The sequence below is a fragment of the Zonotrichia leucophrys genome, chromosome 8 (genome assembly GCF_028769735.1).
Source record: "Zonotrichia leucophrys gambelii isolate GWCS_2022_RI chromosome 8, RI_Zleu_2.0, whole genome shotgun sequence".
Taxonomy (NCBI): Eukaryota; Metazoa; Chordata; class Aves; order Passeriformes; family Passerellidae; genus Zonotrichia; species Zonotrichia leucophrys.
In genome coordinates this window covers 974069-994541 of record NC_088178.1, presented here as the reverse complement: position 1 = coordinate 994541, position 20473 = coordinate 974069, and the positions used below count along the sequence as shown (strand labels likewise).

The following is a 20473-nucleotide window of genomic DNA, read 5'->3' as shown; positions in this document are numbered from 1 at the left end:
ACTGCTGCTCGCTCTGCACCTCTGCAAGAGCACACAGCTCGGGGAAGCCAAGGCAGCAGCACGGAGCTCACATGCCTCCGTGCTTTCACTCAAGCCAAGAGAACAAGAGAAGCGTTTCCAAAAGATGCAGCACTTACACTCAGCAAGTATTTACAAACCATTCCAGAATCTCCACTAAAATCACCAGTTAATATGGATTAGGAAAGCAAAAACCACTCAGCTGTATCATGCTTGCAACAAACCTCTTGAGCTGCACTTGTCGTAGCCCTGCTGCTCTGCTTTGAAGTACCTACCCTTTGAACAACCAATAGTGCCCAAATGTCTGCAGTAAATACAGTTCCTGTGGTTTATTGCGCAAAAGGGGCTCTAAAAACACCGTTTCCTGTTTTGCCTGCCTCTGATTACGACTGCAAGATCCTTGAAGCAGTGACCAAAAGGACTTGTGAGGCTGGAAAGCTAAACAGAGTGAATGATGCAGTAAGCTGAAAGCATTTTTAACAGAAGGAAATGACAAAGTACCAAGACCCCATGCAAGCCAGCTCCTTAAAGACTGGACTATGCCAATTCATCACATTACTGAATTATTTTAACAGTGTAACAGTAAGAGATCCAGCAGGATAACAAATATGGAATGCCAGCAACCTAGGAGAGCGGTAGGCACGAGTGATCAGCATCATCCCTCATCTTATTCTGGGAACTAGAGAGTTCCACCATGCCAGAGCCAGAGGAGGGAAGGAAGGAGCATCAGGAATTTAGAAAGACCCCAAGAGAAAAGCAAAACATTTAGAGCTCTAATGCATTTCAGATCTATTCTAACTAGAATCATTCAGTAATAAACAGCAACAAACGTGATGAGAAAGCTGTAATAAACAGTACCAACTGACTCACAATGATTATTTTGTATTACCCTACACAGCTCAAAACACGAATGCCCTTACAGACAGTGGTGAGATGTGCTTTAGTCATCAGAAACAGTCCTGATGTTGACTCAGAGCTCTAAACATGGATCCAGAGGTGTCTAACCACTTCTTTTTTCAGCCCCACTTTGACTGTACCAGAGAAATTTTGTAGTATAAAAAGAAAACAGAACAGACCATGCTATGACAGAGAAGTACTGAAAAACTTCAGTGTGGGAAGCAACTCATGAGAACACCAAGTTAATGCTCTGATTTCACAGAAATAGAATTACTGTTCATGGTCAAAGCTCTAGGCAGAGTCTAATCAAACACCTCTCCATATTGGCCACAATCTCTCTGTCCCTGGAAAGAGGCTGTAAATAATAAACCAAAGTCACGTGGGTTTATTTGTTATAAACCCAAGAACCATGAATTGGACTTAATTACCTAACAAGAATGGCATTTCACAGCACAGATTAGGCCATTTTTCTGTTTGGTAGAACTGGCTGTAATGTAAGACGCTAAGATCCAAAGATTAGAGGGATTTACTGAGACACCAACTGAATCCCTTGCAGTGAGTGTGCAAAGAGCACTTCCCTGGCTATTTGGATAACCATCTTCCAAACAATTGAGAGCCCCTGGGTAGCTGACTTTACCTGTAAATCCAGGCTCACAGGCACAGTTGTAGCGATTGATGCCATCGATGCAGGTGCCATGAATGCACGGGTTACTGGCACAGTCGTCAAAGTTATTCTCACAGTTTATTCCTGGATTTTAAAAAAAAGGAGTTAGAGGAATAAGGAGGGTAAATCTTACAAAGAAGGCAACAAAACTATTTTCCCAAAATAGCCTAATTAAGAATCCCACCTGCTTCAAAGTCACGTTGGGGCAACTTAAACAGGTGATGATGCAGAAGCGCTGCAACACCAAGGAATGCCACTCGAGCCACTGGGTGCTGACTGAATATGACCCTGAGCTTGTATTAAATATTTTAACAGAGGAATAAACACTTTGAACACTATGCCTAATTTTTCTGCAGGCCTGATTTTTTTTGGAGTAAAGAAGAGGCAAATTCTCCCAAGATCAGTTGCAGCACCAGTGAGGGTTAGGCAATCCACACAAACACACCAAAGTTCAGCATGGCAAACCAACATGAAAATGATACTCTCAACCTAGCCCACACCAGAGCACAGGCAAGAACTAACCAGATGCTTGAGTTCTGCTTGAATCCCAGCCTTGCAGTGGTGTTTTCCATACCTGAGGTGCCCAGCAGGCAGTTGCACTGGTAGCCATTGACCAGGTCGATGCAGCGCCCTTGGTTGAGGCAAGGATTGCTGTGGCACTCATCAATCTGCTCGCTGCATATGCCACCCATGTAGCCAGGGTTGCAGATGCAAGTGTATGAATCTATGCCATCCTGGCATTCCCCGTGGTGGCAGGGGTCAGGGTCACAGTTGTTGATGTTCTCCTCACACAGAGTGCCAGTAAAACCTGAGGAAAAGCCACGAGTAAGGAAGGGGTCCACTGGTAGGATGCTGCAGTGAATATAATGCAGGTACAGAAAGAATTGTATCAAGAATCAGCAAAGTGGCAGAGAGCACAAAGGGTAACTGGGCACCTCAACTGCACTTCCAGCCCTGGAACACAGCACTCTCCACTGTTCACAGCATTACAGAACAGCAGCATGCACGGAGAACCCTGGCACTGGAAGTGGTCACCTTCAGGTTATTTGGAACAGTAGCCATGAGAGGAAACATGTAAATCTCCATCAGAAATATTTACTTGCATCAGTATAAACTGTCTGAAGGCACACTCCTGCCACTATTTCCTCTGCACAGCAACAGGGGGACAGAGTGGGGCTGACCTTGTTAAAATGAGCAATTACTGCAAAGATGTTGCTGAAACCTTCCCAGGGGAACTCCCCTGGCTCATGTCAGAGCTTCTGCAGCCCTGCTTATTAGAAAGTCTCTTGCCTCCTTCACTGGGAAGCTTTTCAGTAACTGCAATCCAGCACCAAGTGCAAATTTACTGAAGGCTGCATGCAACCTCTTGGTCAGGAGCAATGAAACAAGCAGCAATTTGGCAGCAATGTTTCATTCTGCTTCAGCTGGGAAACATCCTGAGCAACAGACAGGGGCAGAACCTATCCACAAAAGGGGCTAGAGGGTTCAAGAGGCTAGGAGCAACAAACAAGTCCCTCCTCAAGAGCCCTGCTCTCCTTGATGGAGCAGAGCTATATAAAACTGGGACAATTTCAAATAAATTGTTTTCAGAGCTGAGGTTTTGGAGCAACAGCTCACGCTGCCTTCCAGCAGCTGAAAATCAGGAAGGCAGAACTTGAAATTTCAAGACACCAACTGGAGACTGATACAAACCAAGCTGCAGGGAATTTCAACAGCTGAAGAGTGGTTCTCACCTGAGTATTACAAGTGGATAAGAGGCTCCCCATTTTTCATACAGGTTTGTGGTTATTTCTGTGGTCAAACATACCAGGTGACGGCTAACATTTCCAAGTTCTGCGAACGTATGCTTGGATGAATGGGTGTGGAAGTGGGTGGGGAGAGGGAAGGGAAGCTAGTTAGAGAGATGGATATAAAAAGATGTTAGGGAAGGAGGAAAAACAAACTGATAAGGGGAGAAATGGTGGCAGAGGGGGGGAAAAAAAAAGAGGGCAGAGACAAATAAAAGAGGAAAGACCTGAAACAACCCAAGAAAAGAAAAGCCATGATCTACCACTGGGAAGGAGAAGTGGAATAATGCCAGAAGGGAAAGAAAAGACAAAAAGCAAGCAGTAAATAGAGCTATCTGTACAGCATTTGGCCAAACATTTTGCAGTTTTCAATCACGTCGGCAGCCGGCGATTCCCGTTCAGGGAACAACACAAACACAGCACTCACACCATGGGAGGAGCAGAGCAAGAACAAACTCCAACTCATTGTCCAGTAACTGACCTGCCCCCAGGAAGAACTCCACATTTCAGTCTTACAGAAGGCTGTCAATATTAAATATAATGCTTAGCACACGTTCATTCAACAGTCATTACCTTGCCTGCTACTGCAGCTCAACTGAGCCACTCGGAGATCAGGAATGTTTCTGTATCTCCTAACTGAACATACCTCACCAAAACATGATTTCTCTCTTTGCAGACAAGAGTTCAACTAGGAAAAAACCATTTTAATATTGAATATGAGAATCCTTCAGACTGGATGGAAAACAGCCTTAATACAGCATCCCCTCTTCCATTTTCAGTCAAATATTTAACCAAGGATTTTACTTAGAACTGCTGCTTCAGTAACATGCATTTGGTTGCTTTCAGCCTGAAGATGCTCCTTTACATCATTTGCCTTCATGGAAGCAATTTTTTTTTTCTTCTCTCCTCAGGTGGGATACCTAGAGTTTCTGTACTGATTTATGTAGTTTTGGTGCCAAATTCAGAATTTGCTTTTCAAGGCACAGCTCTCCACATTGTCCTTCCCTACACTGCCCAGACCCACCCAGGCCTGATAAGCTCTGCAGCCTCAGTGAATGAAAGCAATCTGAACACACCCCAGCCTGAGAAAGACTAAAACAGTTTCCACGTTTGGAGAAGATTTGAGCTTTTCCTTCTTTTTGCTTAGTTTGTCACATGAAGTAGTCAAAAGGAAAATTCTGACCACAGTAATTATTTCTCTCCTGGTCAGAACTACTGCATTCTCCTTCTTTCAACAAATTCAATGCCCCTTCAGGAACTTTGGGAATGGTGGAGACCACATGTGAGAAAAACCAGGCTATTTTTAGGCTAATTTGCTACATTCTGTGCAGTAAAGTCAAATTTGCCTTAGTAATTTGATTATTGGAATGATTCAAAATGAGAAATTTTGCACATAAATGTAACCAACCTCACTGCACATTATTGGGAGTAATACAGCTCCAGGAATTAGAAATCTTCCCAATGGAAGAGCTAAAGCCAAGGCATTTCATGCCTGAATCTGTATCATGAGCAGTGTATCAGGGACCATGAACTGAAAGCAACCAAGTGTAGCTGCTTACTGAGAATTAGAACAAACAGCTCTGAACCCTCTTATTTGACCAGATGTAAAAATGAAGATAAGAACATATCTACATCACCCCTGGAGGTCTGGAGATAAGAAAATCCTATCATTAAACCTGACGCTTCTGAATATGTAACTCATCAGGCGTTAAAAAATCACCTGAGTTCTGGCCACAGCTCTGCCATAATTTCTGTGTGGTACCTGACAAATCACTTCAAATCATTTCCACTCAAACTCTGAGCGGAATTCTTCCACAACTGGTACTGCATTTCAGGCTTAGCCTTCTGACATAAAAGGCAACTTCTGACATAAAATGCAATTGAGCCTTCTGATGTAACAGAAATCAGAATGCACAGCAGCAGTGCTCTGCCCATCTCTTGTTTCCCAAGTGCACATGATATAATCTGACTTGGGAGAGAGGGAGGTAAATCACACTCGTGTTTTCCCAAATGTGGATTCCATGGCTAGTACAGAAGAAGCTGTCATCTTCTGGGAAGCAAAGGATGGTGCTGAAAGAGGGAGGCAGAACTCTCATCAACTATGAACTCAACTGCCATAAGTGAAAGGCTTCCTCTACTTAAATACTATTCCCTGCACAAAGGAGTGGACAAAGCCCTGCAACAAGCAAGCAGCATTTCAGAGAAAGAAAGAAAAAACCAGTGACATCTTTGAGAGCAGCCTTTCACGTCCTTAGGCTCCATGTCCTCTGCCCCCAGGGGCTCAGAACAGCAGACTGACCTGTGGCACACTGGCACTCGTAGCCATTGGGGTGGTCAATGCACTTGGCTCCGTTGAGGCACGGCGTGCTGGAACAGTCGTCTATGTCAATCTGGCACACGGCTCCGCTGAACCCTGAGAGGCACAGGGAAACCAGGAGTCACTGAAGGGCTTCACCAGGACAGCTGCACCGTCAGGAATCACCTCCAACAAACCCTCAAGCCCAGCCAATCCACATCCAGTGGCATCACGAAGCACACACACCATGCCCTGTGTGGGCGCACTCCTCATCAAACCCACCCTCCAAAGTCCTCCAGGTCAGCTTAAAACTGAAATGGCCAAGCCAAAAAGAAATAAAGCAGTGTCCAGCACTGGACAGCATGCCTGCCTGTAAAGCTGAGAGCCCACTGATAAAAATCTTTAAGGCAATCAAAGCAAGAGGCTAAAAATAAAATAGCAGCGCATACTAGACATCACTAGAGTCTTCAGACTAGAATTACTGCAGCAGTATGGAATGTGCTGCAATATAGCACTGGAAGTTTCAAAATAGTTCTTGAAATAGTTAACAAAGTATTGACAGGTGATGTCAGGTGATGCAGATCCTTGGGCAGTTTGAGGAAAGAAAAAAGCCATGAGGAATTCTTCTTGGAGGAAGGAACCAAAGCAAGAGCCTGAACATCATTAGTTAACAAGATGGGCTGCAGAGCAGGCTTTTGTCATGTAAATTCTGAACTCAAAATTTTTTTAACCCATGAAGAAAATAAGTGATGTTCACTCTACAGCTAACATTGACCCTCAACTCAGCTCTTTTTCTTTTCTAGTAGAGCCGAATTCATCTCACTCCTCATGCATGCACCATAAACTACACTGATGCAAAATCAGCTTCTGCCTAAAAACCTCAGAAAAAAGACAAAAAGTGTGCAGAGGGTCTGATCTTTAAAATATGCTGAGAATCTCACTGTAATTTCCACAACAACAGAAGCTCTTGTTGCCAGCTGCCCTTTTAGATGAGGTGTCCAACTGTCTGTCAATGCTCACGCAGTTACAGGCACAATATTATTGCAACCAACATGAAACTATTCTGATTTAATAGTGATTGCAACTCACACAAACAGGTACTGCCCTAAAAACAACAGAGACTCACAAGAAACATTTCACCCACAATACCTGTGCAGCTCTTGGTAGGGGGAAGCAGGAAAAGCTTCCAGAAATCAGAACTCACCAGGAGGACAGACACAGAGGAAGCGGTTGACTTTATCAAGACACACTCCATTGTTCACACAGGGGTTACTCAGGCATTCATCAATATCTTCTTCACAGTGAACTCCTTTAAAACCTGTTTAAAAAATTAAAAAAAAAAAAATTAGAAGAGGTGACTGAAGGCTGTAGAAAGTGCCCTTGAGAGTGTAACTGAGTTTTACACCAGTGCTGAAAGTCTAAGCAGAGTTTCATTGCAAGCTTGCAGTGTGGACAGAAACTGTGAGGTAAGAATATACACCAGAGGCTAAAAAGGGATGTTGATTGTGTAGGTTTCACTGTTGCTGAAGATGCTCACCTAACCAGCAACAGCAGAAGTCAATGCTGAATTCACATCTAATGTTTTCTTCCACTTGAGAAGGGGTTAATTACTTTGTAAAAGGTACATAAACAAACAACAGATTGTTTTAGCTCAAGGGCTTATAGCTAATGGCAGAGTACAAGAAAAACATTAAGAAGGGTGAAATAATTGGGACTAGCCTTTCCTGTTCCATCTTTCAAAATGTATTATATATTAATAAATACTATATTAATAAAAACTCATTGTAATTGTCAGGGTATCATCTGATCTCCTGCAGGGGTCAAAATTCTTTATTTATATTTATGATTTTAGTACTTTATAAGTCTGTGCAACTGGCAGCTTGCATCTTTTTCTTTTTTCACCCCTTTCTATCAAAGTGCAAAGCAGAAGACTAACATTGGTCCTTGGTTACATTGGCCATGCAAATTTTACAAGCACAATTTCATTCAAGTAGCTTTTTTTTACAATGACTTCCTCAGTTCAATGGGAGCTTGCATTATTTGGGGTATTTTAAGCACAGAAAAACCCCAAACACCATTCATTATCTGAAATCACCATATGCATACCTCAAAACACAGTCACTCTTTTAGAGGTTGCACCTGCTTGGCTTTGCCAGAGAGACAGATGACTCTGCACATGCCCTTTACCAGGTACAGTAACAAATACTTTCACACATACCCAGCTCAGCAGGCTGATGCAGAGACTGGTTTCTCTCTCAGCCCTCTAATTGCTTTCTCCCTCCCACACACCAATGCCAGCTCCTCCTGGCTGGTGCCACCACAGCAGGCTCCGTCTCAGCCTTCAGCCCTCTGCAGCTTTGTTCCCTGTCAGAACCTCCCCTCACCTGGCATACAGAGACACGTGAAGCCTCCAATTTTATCCAGGCAGGTGGCATCGTTCTGGCACGGGTTGGAGTGGCACTCATTGATGTCCATCTCACAGCGGGGCCCTGTGTAGCCCTTCAGGCACTCACAGTGGAAGGAGCCCTCGGTGTTGACGCATTTCCCCGCATGCTCACACGGATTGCTGTTTGCTGCAAGAACGGGATAGACACAAGTGTGTGGGTCAAAATCATTGTTCTCTCTCTCTTATTGCTCTTCTACAACTTCCTGAGGAGAGGTTGCAGACAGGTGGGGTTGGTGTCTTCCATTGGGCAGCACTGACAGAACCAGAGGACTGCCCGATGGAAGAGACCAACCCCACCAGTCTCAAGCTACATCAGGGAAGGGATAGGTTGGATATTAGGAAAAAATTCTTCACCAAAAGAATAATAAAGCACTGGAATGCTCTTCCCAGGGAGTGACAGAATCACCATCTCTGGATGTGTTTAAAAAAAGACTGGACATGGCACTTGGTGCTATAGTCTAGTTGAGGTGTTAGGGCATGGGTTGGACTGGATGATCTTAGAGGTCTCTTCCAACCTCATTATTCTGTGATTCTGTGAAAACCTCTCCCCAGAGCAGGAAAGCCACAGCATCCTTTATTAGTCGTGGTCTTTTCATGGGCATTCCTTTCTGGCAAGTAACATTGGGGAAAGATTGTTCATCCTGCTGGGGAAAAGAAAACTGAAGAAAACAGTGGCAGTTTCTTGCCTATCAGGGGCAAAAAGAAGGATTGCTGTCACCATCGGGGACCAGAGGAGTAACTCTGTCCCATATTACTAATGACAGCTCTTAAGAGCTAAGTATCAGCTAGCAGGGATTAGAGAACTAATTATGTTTTCAAGGCTTTATTTCCAGATCACATTTTACATTTACTTCATTCCCGAGGCCGACAAGATGCCGCCACAGCCACAAAACAGTCAAACTTGTCCTTTTTGTGTTTTCAAAAAGGAACAGCACTCTTGTCCAAGGCAGACTGAGGAATGAAATTCAAAGAAGAGCTTCTTTCCAACCCTTCCATGTGCTGGTTAGGCATTACCTTCACGCATCACTCTCTAGAAGCATGAACGAGCACTCACAAAACTGTAAGTAAGTCTGTAAGAGTGCAGTTAATCCCCAAAACAACACAACAGCATGCTACCAGAGAACTACAGCTTTAAAAGCCCACGTGGTCACCAGTCTTGGAAGGCACTCAAAAGATCCAGCCACATTCTGGCTGTCAAACAGCCTTGATATATTTCTACCCAGGCCGTAGCTGCAACAGCTCCCACACGAACTGCGGTGCTCTCGTTGCACCCTGCAGTTCTAAGGGACAGCTTCATTATCACATCTGTTTGCAGGCACTCCCCACACAGTGCTAAAGCCCTCTTGCACAAGGAAGAATGGCTAAGCATCCCCCTGCTTTTCATATTCCAGCTCAAACATGGACAACTATTCCAGCTCAGCCCTTTGCCCCAGCTCTCACACAAGTTTAAAATGCATCTGAAGACACTGAAATGGAAGGGGACAAAAGGAGTCTCAAGTGTGTGGAGAAAATGACGAAATGTGCGTTCTTGAACTCACAGAGAGCAAACAGAAACTCACCCATTGCACATTCATCCACATCCTCAGTGCAGTCTGCTCCCTTATGGCCCTGGGGACAGGTGCAGATGTAGTTTCCATTCACGGGGTTGGTGTCACAGAGAGCACCTTTCTGGCACGGATTGCTAACACAGGCATCATCCAAGTGGCACAGAAGACCTAAAGAAGCATCCAAGAGTTTATTAAAATAGAGAGATGAAGCAGTCAGACTGTATTTTACACACATTCTGTGTCCTGGTATTTCAGATAGAGACTCCCACAGCAAGAAACCTAAGCAGGCTTCAGCCCTGAACTACCACAGGGAATTCATCACACACTTACTGAACATCATATTTAAATACAAATTCTGTTGCTTTAGAGGTGTGTCCAGCACTTCTGAACCAGGGAAATGGCTGACCATTATCAAAATCTCGATCTTGCAGCAGTTAACTACCTCTTCTCTCAAACCAGCATGATAATTTTTCTGACATCTGAAAAGGTGCACATGAAGCTCACTTTAATTCAGACATGCAGATCACTTTTATTTCCATGTAGTTAGGAGATACACTTCCACCTAACCTAAACCAGAACATTTTCCACTATACCAGTGAGGTCCTAACACACTCACATAAAAATACCTAAATTTGGTTTCTGGATTCCTATAATTATTATAAAGGGCATAGGGCAAGTCACATTCATGTGCAACTTCTCAAGCAAATACAGATTCTGCTAAGGGCTAGTGTCACAGTTTGATACTGGTGCAATGCCAGTGTCCCCATGAAAATATATGCTCCCTGGTATCTGCTGTGAGATGTGACCAGGAATAGAGCAAAGCAGGCTCCAGCTTTGGAATAAAGAAGAAAAAAAAACTTTATTAACCTACAACTATATATAAAGAGAAACACACACAAAACTCAGAATGAAAACCCTCCAAAAACATTCCTCCTCCGCCCACCAAATTCCCAATACATCCATCCCTCAGATCACCAACTCTCAGTCCACCACCACCCTTTAGATAATCAATTCTCAGTTCATCAAGGAGTGAGGGGTCCCTCTTGTGCCATAGGCTTCCCCTGGAAACACAGCTGGGACCTCGTGTGTTTCCATGTCACACGTTTGCCATCCTGACATCTTCCTTCCATGCCCAGCGCTCTCACCACTGCGCATGGACCAGAGCTGCTTTTAAGGACAGCTGGAAAAAGATCTTTCCTTGCAACCTAAACTGCACTAAGTTAGTCTTCTAGCATGACACAAATACTTCTTTGTCCCAGGTTAGAGGGGTTTAACAGCCCCTTGCTCACGGACAAGTTTCCTCCTGGTGGCGAAGCGCGCAGAGTCAACACCCCACTTTGAACAAGCGCCTAAACCCCAGGGAGCGCCTTCCATGCGAGTGCCAGACTTGTGCAAGCGGTGTGCCCTCACCTGCCTTCCCCTCAGGGCAGATGCAGGAGAAGGAGGCCACCCTGTCGATGCAGGTGGAGCCGTTGGCGCAGGAGGCAGTGAAGCAGTCGTCGATGTTCTTGCTGCAGTCGTCCCCGCTCCAGCCGTTGACGCAGACACAGGCGTAGCCCCCGTTGTGGTTGGTGCAGGTGCCCCCGTTCTGGCAGGCATTGGGCTGGAGCTGGCACTCATCCACATCCTCGGTGCAAAACTGGCCTGGGGAGTGGGGGAGATGAAACAGGAAAGCCTTATCAATGTCATTGCCTGGCAAAAGGTTTTGAGAATATGGAAACTGTAAGTGAGATTGAAATGAAAGCAAGCTTTGAGATGCCTTAGTTACTAAACTGGAAAACAATGGTGTGGCCAGCTGAAGGTGATCCCCTTTTGATGGAACAACACCCTCTGCTTGTAGACAGCTCCAAGGGTCAGAGCAGACCCTGCCAGCTTGGCAGAAGGGGTCCAAAGAGGAGTTTTTAGGGCTTAAAATGTAACACAGTGTGGTAATGTAGTGATTCTTACAGGCTGTATGTAAATGCTATATGATCTGTATTCTTAGTATTAGATATTATGAGAGATTATGATATTAACAGAATGCTTTTATTTCGAACTCTCTCATCTCTTTACTCTTCCTCACTCTCTCTACCTCTCTTTACCCTCCGCTCTGGCCTTCACTCTCGACTACCCTCCCTGTTCCCTCTTTGGGGCCTGCTCCGAGCTGTGGCTGGCAGCTCCCAGCAGGGCCCTGCACCCAGGCCCTTTGCAATAAACCACAAGTTCCATGACCTGGCTGCAGAGATCTCTGGTGTCTGTCCATCCCATCCATCCCACCCCTGTCACTCCTGCACTGAGGCACAGAAAGGAGCAGGTTTAATCCACCTCAGGTGCTCGGACTCAAGGGGGTTCCTGCACAGACAACATGACCAAAGGGAATGCTGTAGTCCCCCAGCTGATGCTCCTCAATTCCAGCATGCTCCAGTGCCAGAGCTTCCACAGCACTGTCATCAAATCAGGCAAACACAACCAGCACCCCTAAAGAACCCCAAAGCAGGAGCTGGGCTGCAAATGACTTTAAAAGAATGACTTTAAAATAATTATTTTAAAAAAGACACAGTGCAAGAGCCAGCAGGCAGCCTGCAGCACACTGGAGATACATCTGCTAGGAGGTGAGAAGCAAGAAGAATGAAGGGCTCCCTGCAGGGCAGCCACAGGAACTAAGAGAAAAGATGGTATGACAAGAAAATCTTGGCCAAAGGAGTATCAACAGGTCAGCAGCAAGGTCACACTTGTCAGGAGAATTTAATTATTCCCATATAATTGTTCAATGATGATTACCCAGTAAGCAAGACTAGAATTCTTAAAACTCTTCCACCTGAAATATTACTTTGCCTTGCCCCAGGTATTGTACAGACAATCACAAATACTTGGGGGTTTCTTGGTTATTGAGACGTTTTTTCCTTTTTTTTCAGTAACAAAATAAGTAATCAAAAATGTTTTTACAACCAGAGATATTAGAGAGAAGAAAACAAATGTACACTCTCAGAGAGATTTAAGGAAAAGGACCAACAGGCCAGTAAGAATGAAATAATTTTCAGAGGATACTGAACTTACAGTCACATCTAGGGAAAGCTCTGCAATTCACATTACTGAAGTATTTTTTTGCTGAAATTCATCTTGCTTTGACATCAAAATCTGGAGAACCTACCACTTGCAATAATATTTTGCTTCAACAGTTATTCATCTTCCCCATTAAATTTGCACAGTTTACTTTTAAGCCAAAATTGTTTAGCTGAAGTTTCAAGTCATTTTGGGTTTCCTGAACAGATAAAACCTCCTGAACACCAGCTCATTTCTCCCCAGGCTGGCATATGGGTACACATGTGCAACCACAGAGTACTGGTCACAGTCCACAATCTTCTTCTTGATAAACTATTTCTCTCCTTTCAGTTACATTAAAAACCCTCTATGCACTGATACTTTACTTTTTTTTTTTTTTTAACACTTCTTGGTAACTTGCTTTTGCCACTCTTCCTAAAACATTGATAGGATGCACACAGCATCAGAAGATGGCCCTTTATCAGAGAGTGAGATTTGATTTGTCTGATGTGACCTTTCCCTCTTGCCCAGCTGACACCATCTCCTCTCTCACTGGCTTCCAACAGCTTGCTGTTATTTGGGACAAAGCTCTTCAGTAAATTTACTCTTCAGTAAAAACCTTCTACCACAAGATTTCTCTTCCCCAGCTACTCTATCTGCTGCACATTTACATTTGCATGGAATTCCCCTCATATTCCAAGAATAAGAAATTCAAGAGCAGGCCACAGGTCTTCTCTGCCAATGCACCTGGGCTCCAGTTTATTCAGGCTCGCCAAATTAAAAATACTTATCAGATGTTGATAAGTCACATTGGTTATTAATGGCACAGAAATAATGATGCAAGAGACACACCCTCCTCCAACACACCAAACTGAAACATTTATCCTGAGCAGGAATCTAAAAACATCCAAACATAACCATCTCCATCTACTACACTCATGATTCTTTTTGTTTTCAAAGTACTTGGATAAATCCTAGCCTTTGATCCCATGAGACTTGGATTTATTTTTTTTTTCCCACTTAGGGGCAAAGAAATGAAATTATTATTAAAAGAATAAGTTGAATAAGCTGCACAACTGTGTTCTGGGCATAGGTTCCATTCTTGGGTAGGACTACTTCACAACAATTTTATCACTTGGAAAACCATAAAAATTTTGACAGCAATGATAATTACAGTGGAGTTTTCAGAATTAATCTCCAATTCCGGATTTGCTCAGTGAAAGAGCTGGGGAGAAGTTGATCCCCTGCTGTTGTTATCTGTGGAACACCTCTGTGCATTATTAGCACACAAACCATGCATTTGTCACACTAGCAGTGGTTTATTCAGGAGCTCTCAGTGCTGCCTTATCAGCGGCCACCCTGGCAGGAGCCAGAGCTGGGGCTGGCTCTGAGCAGTCACACGTATCTCACAGCCCAGCACAACCCACTCCCTCCAGGAAAAAATAATCAAGAGCTTATTTGCTTTTTATAAAAGTGATTTTCCTTCTGTTCTTGGAGGGGGCCCAGCCAGATCAAAGGACTCCCTCTCTGAGGAACCCTTGCAGAGCTCACATCCTTTTGGCTCGGCCAGAGCACGGAGAGCTTTCAGCCACAGCGCTCCACAGTGTGGTGCCCCAAAAAAATCATTTGCCTTTTGACTGGCTGAACAGAACTGCACACACACCATGCAACACAACTCCCCACACAACATGCAACACAACTGCACACACACCATGCAACACAACTGCACACACGAAACGCAACACAACTCCCCACACAACATGCAACATTCTCTGGGCTTTTGGCAAGGGTGATTGAGGATGGCAGTAAATGCTTTTAATGTCTATCTTTTTTGCTGTTGGGGGATGTTTTTTAGTTGTTTGTGGTGTTTTCTTAAGCAAAGATGGGCTAAGTAATCGCCCATATAAACTATCAGGGCTTGGTTCTGACTTCCCATTTTGAGTGGCACTGGTAAGACCAACATGTAGGCATTTTTTTAGTATTTTTTTTACTAGTGCTCGCTCTCCACTTCTAGAAAGGACAGCACCAAGTGACATCATTGATGTCCTTGCAATAACCCTATGTTCTTGGCCATTCCATTTTTCTGCAGCCCTAAACTAAACCAAACTTTTAAAAGGTCAATCAATGCCTCCACAAGAGAAGAATACAGAGTTTAAACTTCTTCAAGCACTTGAACCGTATTTTAAAGACACATACCACATTTGAGCTCCTTGAATCTGGATTCTTGGCTTCTCCAATCTCTAATGCCCCTTTTGCAATACAATTGTATTTGTGTTTAATTATGAACATGAATCAGAGCTGCACCTTAATGCAATTTGTTTTAAAAACAAAGGAAATCCAATTCAACATATTAAGAGGCATAAATGAACAATTAACTGTTGCATTTTACTATTGAGTACTTTAATGAAAAGACCTTGCTCCTAATTGAAGACTTCTCTCTGCCAGGTTAGTTAGATTTAAAACTAAATGAGATGAGTTCTCAATTCTGAAACAATTTACTTATGGGATGCTGCTTTGACTTAACTGTAACAAAATAAATATAATTCTTTGTAGCCATGTAGTTGGCAAGCTTGCTTTCTGCTTGTTAAGGGTTTTAGGAAGAATCAGGTCTTTCATTCACAGAACAGAAATTCAACTTCCAAGGGCAAAGTCCATGATGGATTGTACAAACTGCACAGTGTAATGTCCAAAACCCAAGTCACCTCTGAATGCTACAAGAACTCAATGTTAATTCATTTAGCTGCACGTTGGTGTAGGTATTTCTTTCCTTGTGCTCTCACTAGTTTCAATCACATTTCTAAAAGACACACAGTAAACACAGGCTGGGCTAGTGAAGTGTGAATATACTTACAGCACAATAATTTGATGGAAATGTGGGAACATACACATAAAAGACAACAAGAAAGGAAACACAACTTACTCCAAGAAGGTAATGAAAACCTAGCCTGACCTTGATATTTGCAGAGCCTGGGAAATGAGTAAAATGCCGACTCAGGTTCTGAGTGACCTTGTACAAAGTAAACAGCTAGTCCATGTGGTATTTCAAAATTGAAAACTAGAAGTAGAAAAAGGGAACAGCGTTCAACTCTTAGCACTTTTTGCCCACTATGAAACTAAGTTACTTCCTGCACATTTCCCCTCCCTCAGAAAAGCCATAGGGAGTAACTCAGACATGTTTGCTGCTTTGATTGCTCCCATTTTCAGAGCCTCAGGAGCTGCAAGGAGCTCCAGGTGCTTCTCTTTTGGCAGACACAGGGTGCAAGGCCTCCCCCAAGTAGTTGCACCAGATCTCATTGATGAGAAACAGCCCTTCTCCTTCTTTGTGTTGGAAAGAAAACAAAGCCTGGTTTATACAGGTAAAGCAGCACACAAAATTAGAACAATGCTACAGCAAAAGTGGGGAGCATTAGCTTGAACAAAGCAGTCAGTGAAACAGCCACCCTGGAAAGCAGCGCCAGACATCTCCAAAAAGCTGATCCTACCAAACCTTAGAGGGTTTGCATTGACCTCAATTCCAGCTGCATTGATCCTGCAGGACCCCCAGACAGTTCAAGCAGAGGAACTTCATCTTTGGCAGAACAGACTTTCCAAAAAGGAGAACATTTTCTTGGCCTCTTAACAGCAGGAAAGTCTGCTGATGCACAGCTGGAGTATCAGAAGCTAAAGCAGATCTAATACAGTTTAATCACTAAAAACATTTTGTAGGGCAAAGGGTGCAAATACTTTCCTGTGCCTTGAAAAAAAAATCAGCTCCTTGAAAACTGAGCAGGGAGGAGATGGCAATATCCCATTTCTCTCAAAATCACAACCACCCCAGCACTGGGCTCAGACTGGAAGTCAGAATATCTTACAAGTTTAGTGATATTGGAAAGGCAACTTGGTGAGAATCACAAACTGGTCCTTGGGGTCTTAAGGGACCCACTGGAAAAGGAACATCAGGTTTCAAGAAGCTTTTATGCCATCCTCCACTCAGTAGTTCAGGTTTGTCACTTATCTCAGGCACAGCACACAGGGAAGTGGTCACTAGCTCTCCTGGAAGGGCCACCTGGGAACTATAAACCAGATCTAGACAAAAACTCTTTGAAAGAGGAGTTTAATTCATAAAGTATTCCAAAGATTGCTGTATGGGTTTTGAATACAACCAGTGTAGCTCAAAAAAGCATTGCTCATTAGAACTGTTTGCATTTTTAATCTAAATTTCAAAGGACTCCTAAGTGAGAAGGTGAACAGCATCTTATCAAGGCTCAAGAAGGGGCTAAGAGATAAGGAGCAGCATTTGTATACATGCCCAAATCTAATCGTGGCAGAAGGTCATCAGTGCCACACTCCAAAGGACCCTGCACTTCCTTCTCCTCTCTAACCACACGTGTGCATGTTCAGGATGCCAGCTGGCAGAGCACTGCTGGCTGCAGAAGGACACTCCTCTGTCCAGTTCTGGCTTGTAATGCAAGAAAAATGCCTGCACTGACAGTGTAACCCAACATGCACCCATGAGCTCAAAGCTCGATTTCCTCATGCTCCTGTGTGAGCCTCCTCAGCAAACAGAAAGGGCAAAATTGCATTTTGAACCACTGAGCCTTCCAGGAAAACGGTATCTATGAAAAATACTCCAGCTGCCATGTTTCTGAATTGTGTACTTGTAAAAGCATTCAGCTCCATCTTTAACCCACAGAACTACCCATGCTCCTTGAAACAGTTCAGCAACATTTAATGCACACAGGCACTGGAGTGTCCAATTAATGACCTGGATGGTGATGAAACAGCAGGCAGGGGTGGCTTTAACAAAATAACATTTCTCTTTTCCAGGAGGAAGCCAGGGATTTCAGACAGGTTCAGCCAAGTGAGGCTGCTGGGCAGCGCAACAGCAGGCAGGGCTGGAGGCACAAAAGCCAAGCAAAACACAAAGGCAAACAGAATTGCTGCAGAAGGTTTGGGCTAGGCACTCCTTGAGGAAACACCAGCTTCCCTGGAAGAGCTCAGCAGGGACCTCTGCTCAATCACAGCTTTAATCAGCAAAACAAACACCACTGAGCAGCCATTTGACTGCAAGGAACAATAACTAATGCAAACACTGCTTGTGCAATGGGGATGGCACAGCCCCTGTCAGGAACACTTTTTGCAGTACTGGAGCCACCACCTCTGAATGAAAAAGAGACAGAGTTCATAGCCTGACAGACACTGGAGAGAAGAACTTCCTAGGAGACTTATAAAGGAATTGCTACCCACAAAGAGAGCTAATCAAGAGTGTAATACATCAGTTATTGCAGGGAAGATGCAGCACATGGCAAAGTCTACAAAAGAAAATATTGGATTGTTTACATAATTTGCTTTATTGACACTAGATATCTCAAAGCAGAGAACTGCAAACTTCTCCGAAGGAGAGAGTCCAGACCAAAATGTCCTGAGCAATAAACAGGCAATACTGAAAGGGATTTCAGGTGTGATGCCCAGATCACATCCAAATTCTAGACCCTTCAACAAAGCCACCCCCAGAGCTCCCTGCAGGCAATCCAGCAAACGAGACTGATACCCTCATCTCCAAGGATGGCTCCAGGGGCACACAGAATTCATGCACTGAACTGTTTGCACCTGCCAGAGCTGCATGTGTGTTTAGAAAAGGTCTTATTTGCTTAAATTTTACAGTAGCTCCCCCAGAAAAAAGGGCTGAAGCCAACTCTTTTCCCTTTTCAGGAGTTTTCTAAAGAATAAGCATCTCAGCTCTCAGAAATGTACTCCTTCCCCAGGATATCACAGCATCTTTCTTCCAGAGCAGCAAAGCAGTAGCAGCCATTCCCAAACCTCAGGTGCTCAGCTTTTGGTTTTGCTTTCATTTGATCTCAAATAGATGTCAAATACCATCAAAGAAATCATAAAATTTAAGAGCTTAATATAGAATTTGAACACTTGACGACAAATCTATGATTGTAATGAGCAGAGCAAGCATCTGTGTTTATTTTAGGCTAATATGGTAGAGAAAAGAGTTTAATTTCATAACCACACTGGGAAGCATGCAGTGGAACTAATGGGCTTTTACAAGGGATTTTACAAGCCCCAAACACAAAACTCTGGGCTTTAAGAGACTTATGCACGGCCTGATCCATTAAATACTGCCCTAAATCACTCCCCACAGACTGCTGGGTAGAGAGAGCAGTCCTGACCAAGCTCTTCAGAGGCAGCAACACAAATGATCAGAACAGGATTCATTAAAATTTCATTAAAACTGATGCACTAATGACAGACTGGTTTAATATGGTGGTGGCAGGTGAGGTGATTGGGGACAGCAGCAGGACAGAGAAGTAACCCACAGGAAACACACACCACCAAGCTACTCTCTGCTCTGTCCTTCTCTTCACCTCCACTGGAAAATCCAGTGAATCAGGGAAATACCAAACAAGTGAAAAGATCTGAGAGGCAAAAAAAAAAAAAAAAATTGACAGCAGGAGCCAAAACTTACAACGAAAGCTTCATCTTCTCAAGCTATCTCAGCAACCCATCTCCAGTAATTACCCAAAGACAAATCACCTCATTTTTCAGTACAAGGGAAGGGACAGGACCTGCCAGGAACGAGTCAGCTGGAGATGTAACAAGTGTTCTCTATCAGTCTGGTCCCCAGCAGATATCCACTAAATCAGGATGGCCTTGGCACTAAATCAGTGCCAAGCACGTGAAAGAGGTACTGAAAACCCAGGGGCACCTCCATAGGAGCTCATTTGGCACATCTGAGAGTGTTTCCCCAGCTGGAAAGGCACCAAGGGCGTGAGGGAAGAGGCAGTGCTGGACGCTGCCATCAGATCAGCTCAGCTGTTCACACCTCAGGTGCTCTATTACTGCTGCCTCCCACCCAGGGCCTGGAGATGAGAAGCAGCACCAAGCAAACAGGAGGCTGTGGAAGGTGTTCCAGAACCCACAGCGCATAAAGGCCCAAGGGTGCAGCTCTGAATGCCTCTGGAATCCGTCCCCTCCGCACCACACCGAGATCAAGGGCCACAAGAGAAACAAACAACATCCAGGATAAAGTCTGTTTGTGTCCAGCACTTCAAACCATTTGTACACTCAAGCTTGGGGCTGCCAGCTCTGGAGGCTGCCACGTGCTCCCTGCTCCCTTTGTGTCTGCCAGCTCCAACACGACCAAAGGGAACGACCCGCGATCGCTCCTGGCCTCTGGCAGGGCTGTCTCCTGGAGATGCCCCTGCAGTGACACCAGCCAGCTCATCCAGCTTGGCACACACAGATGCCAGCCAGCACCAAGGAGGCCACTCTGCTTTTTAATAAAGCCTGGAAAAGCACCAGGACGCTGATCACTGCTGCACTGCTCATGGGAGCGTGACCCAGCCTCGCTGAGCTCACACACAAAGGTCTTGGGACGTCATTTGGGATCACCAGGAGGGACAGGAGAACAGCCCTGACAGAGCTCTCATAACCATCAACACACTCTGTAAAATAGCAAGGATGTATATCTAATGATTTAGGAGTCTGGCATGTTCAATATTTATCATCCATGTCACCTATTGTCGGAGTTAGCTCCTCCACACCTTGGCCCTCTAAATACTCCAAGAAGGCAGCATTTTTTGGAGCACTAAACTAACATGACTTGTCACTGTGTACTTTGGTGACACAGAAGCTGAGGAAAGTGGTATTTGGCAAAGAGTTTTAAGAAACAAAACGCCAGAGCATATGATCTTAAATTAAAATGTTACATATTAGTCTTTTGATGTTTATCCCCCTTCTTAGAAAAGTCACGTCTGCCCAGAGTTTAAGACTGGGACTTTCAAAGAAAACCAGGGAGCAAATATTACT

At 44.2% G+C, this 20473-nt stretch overlaps 1 protein-coding gene across 2 annotated transcripts in view; it reads right to left on the bottom strand.

Annotated features, from left to right (window-relative positions):
* The window catches only part of NOTCH2 (notch receptor 2), a 96045-nt gene that overhangs the window by 39154 nt on the left and 36418 nt on the right, over positions 1-20473 (bottom strand). The window contains exons 6-12 of one of the 2 annotated variants that reach the window (XM_064720416.1): positions 11066-11299; positions 9668-9823; positions 8047-8235; positions 6867-6980; positions 5666-5779; positions 2154-2387; positions 1553-1663 (exon numbers count right to left, since the gene is read on the bottom strand). In XM_064720416.1, coding sequence (XP_064576486.1) covers positions 1553-1663; positions 2154-2387; positions 5666-5779; positions 6867-6980; positions 8047-8235; positions 9668-9823; positions 11066-11299 — 1152 coding nt within the window. Of the gene's footprint in view, positions 1-1552; positions 1664-2153; positions 2388-3316; positions 3632-5665; positions 5780-6866; positions 6981-8046; positions 8236-9667; positions 9824-11065; positions 11300-20473 lie in introns of those variants that run through there. The other variant, XM_064720418.1, reaches the window with a different exon arrangement.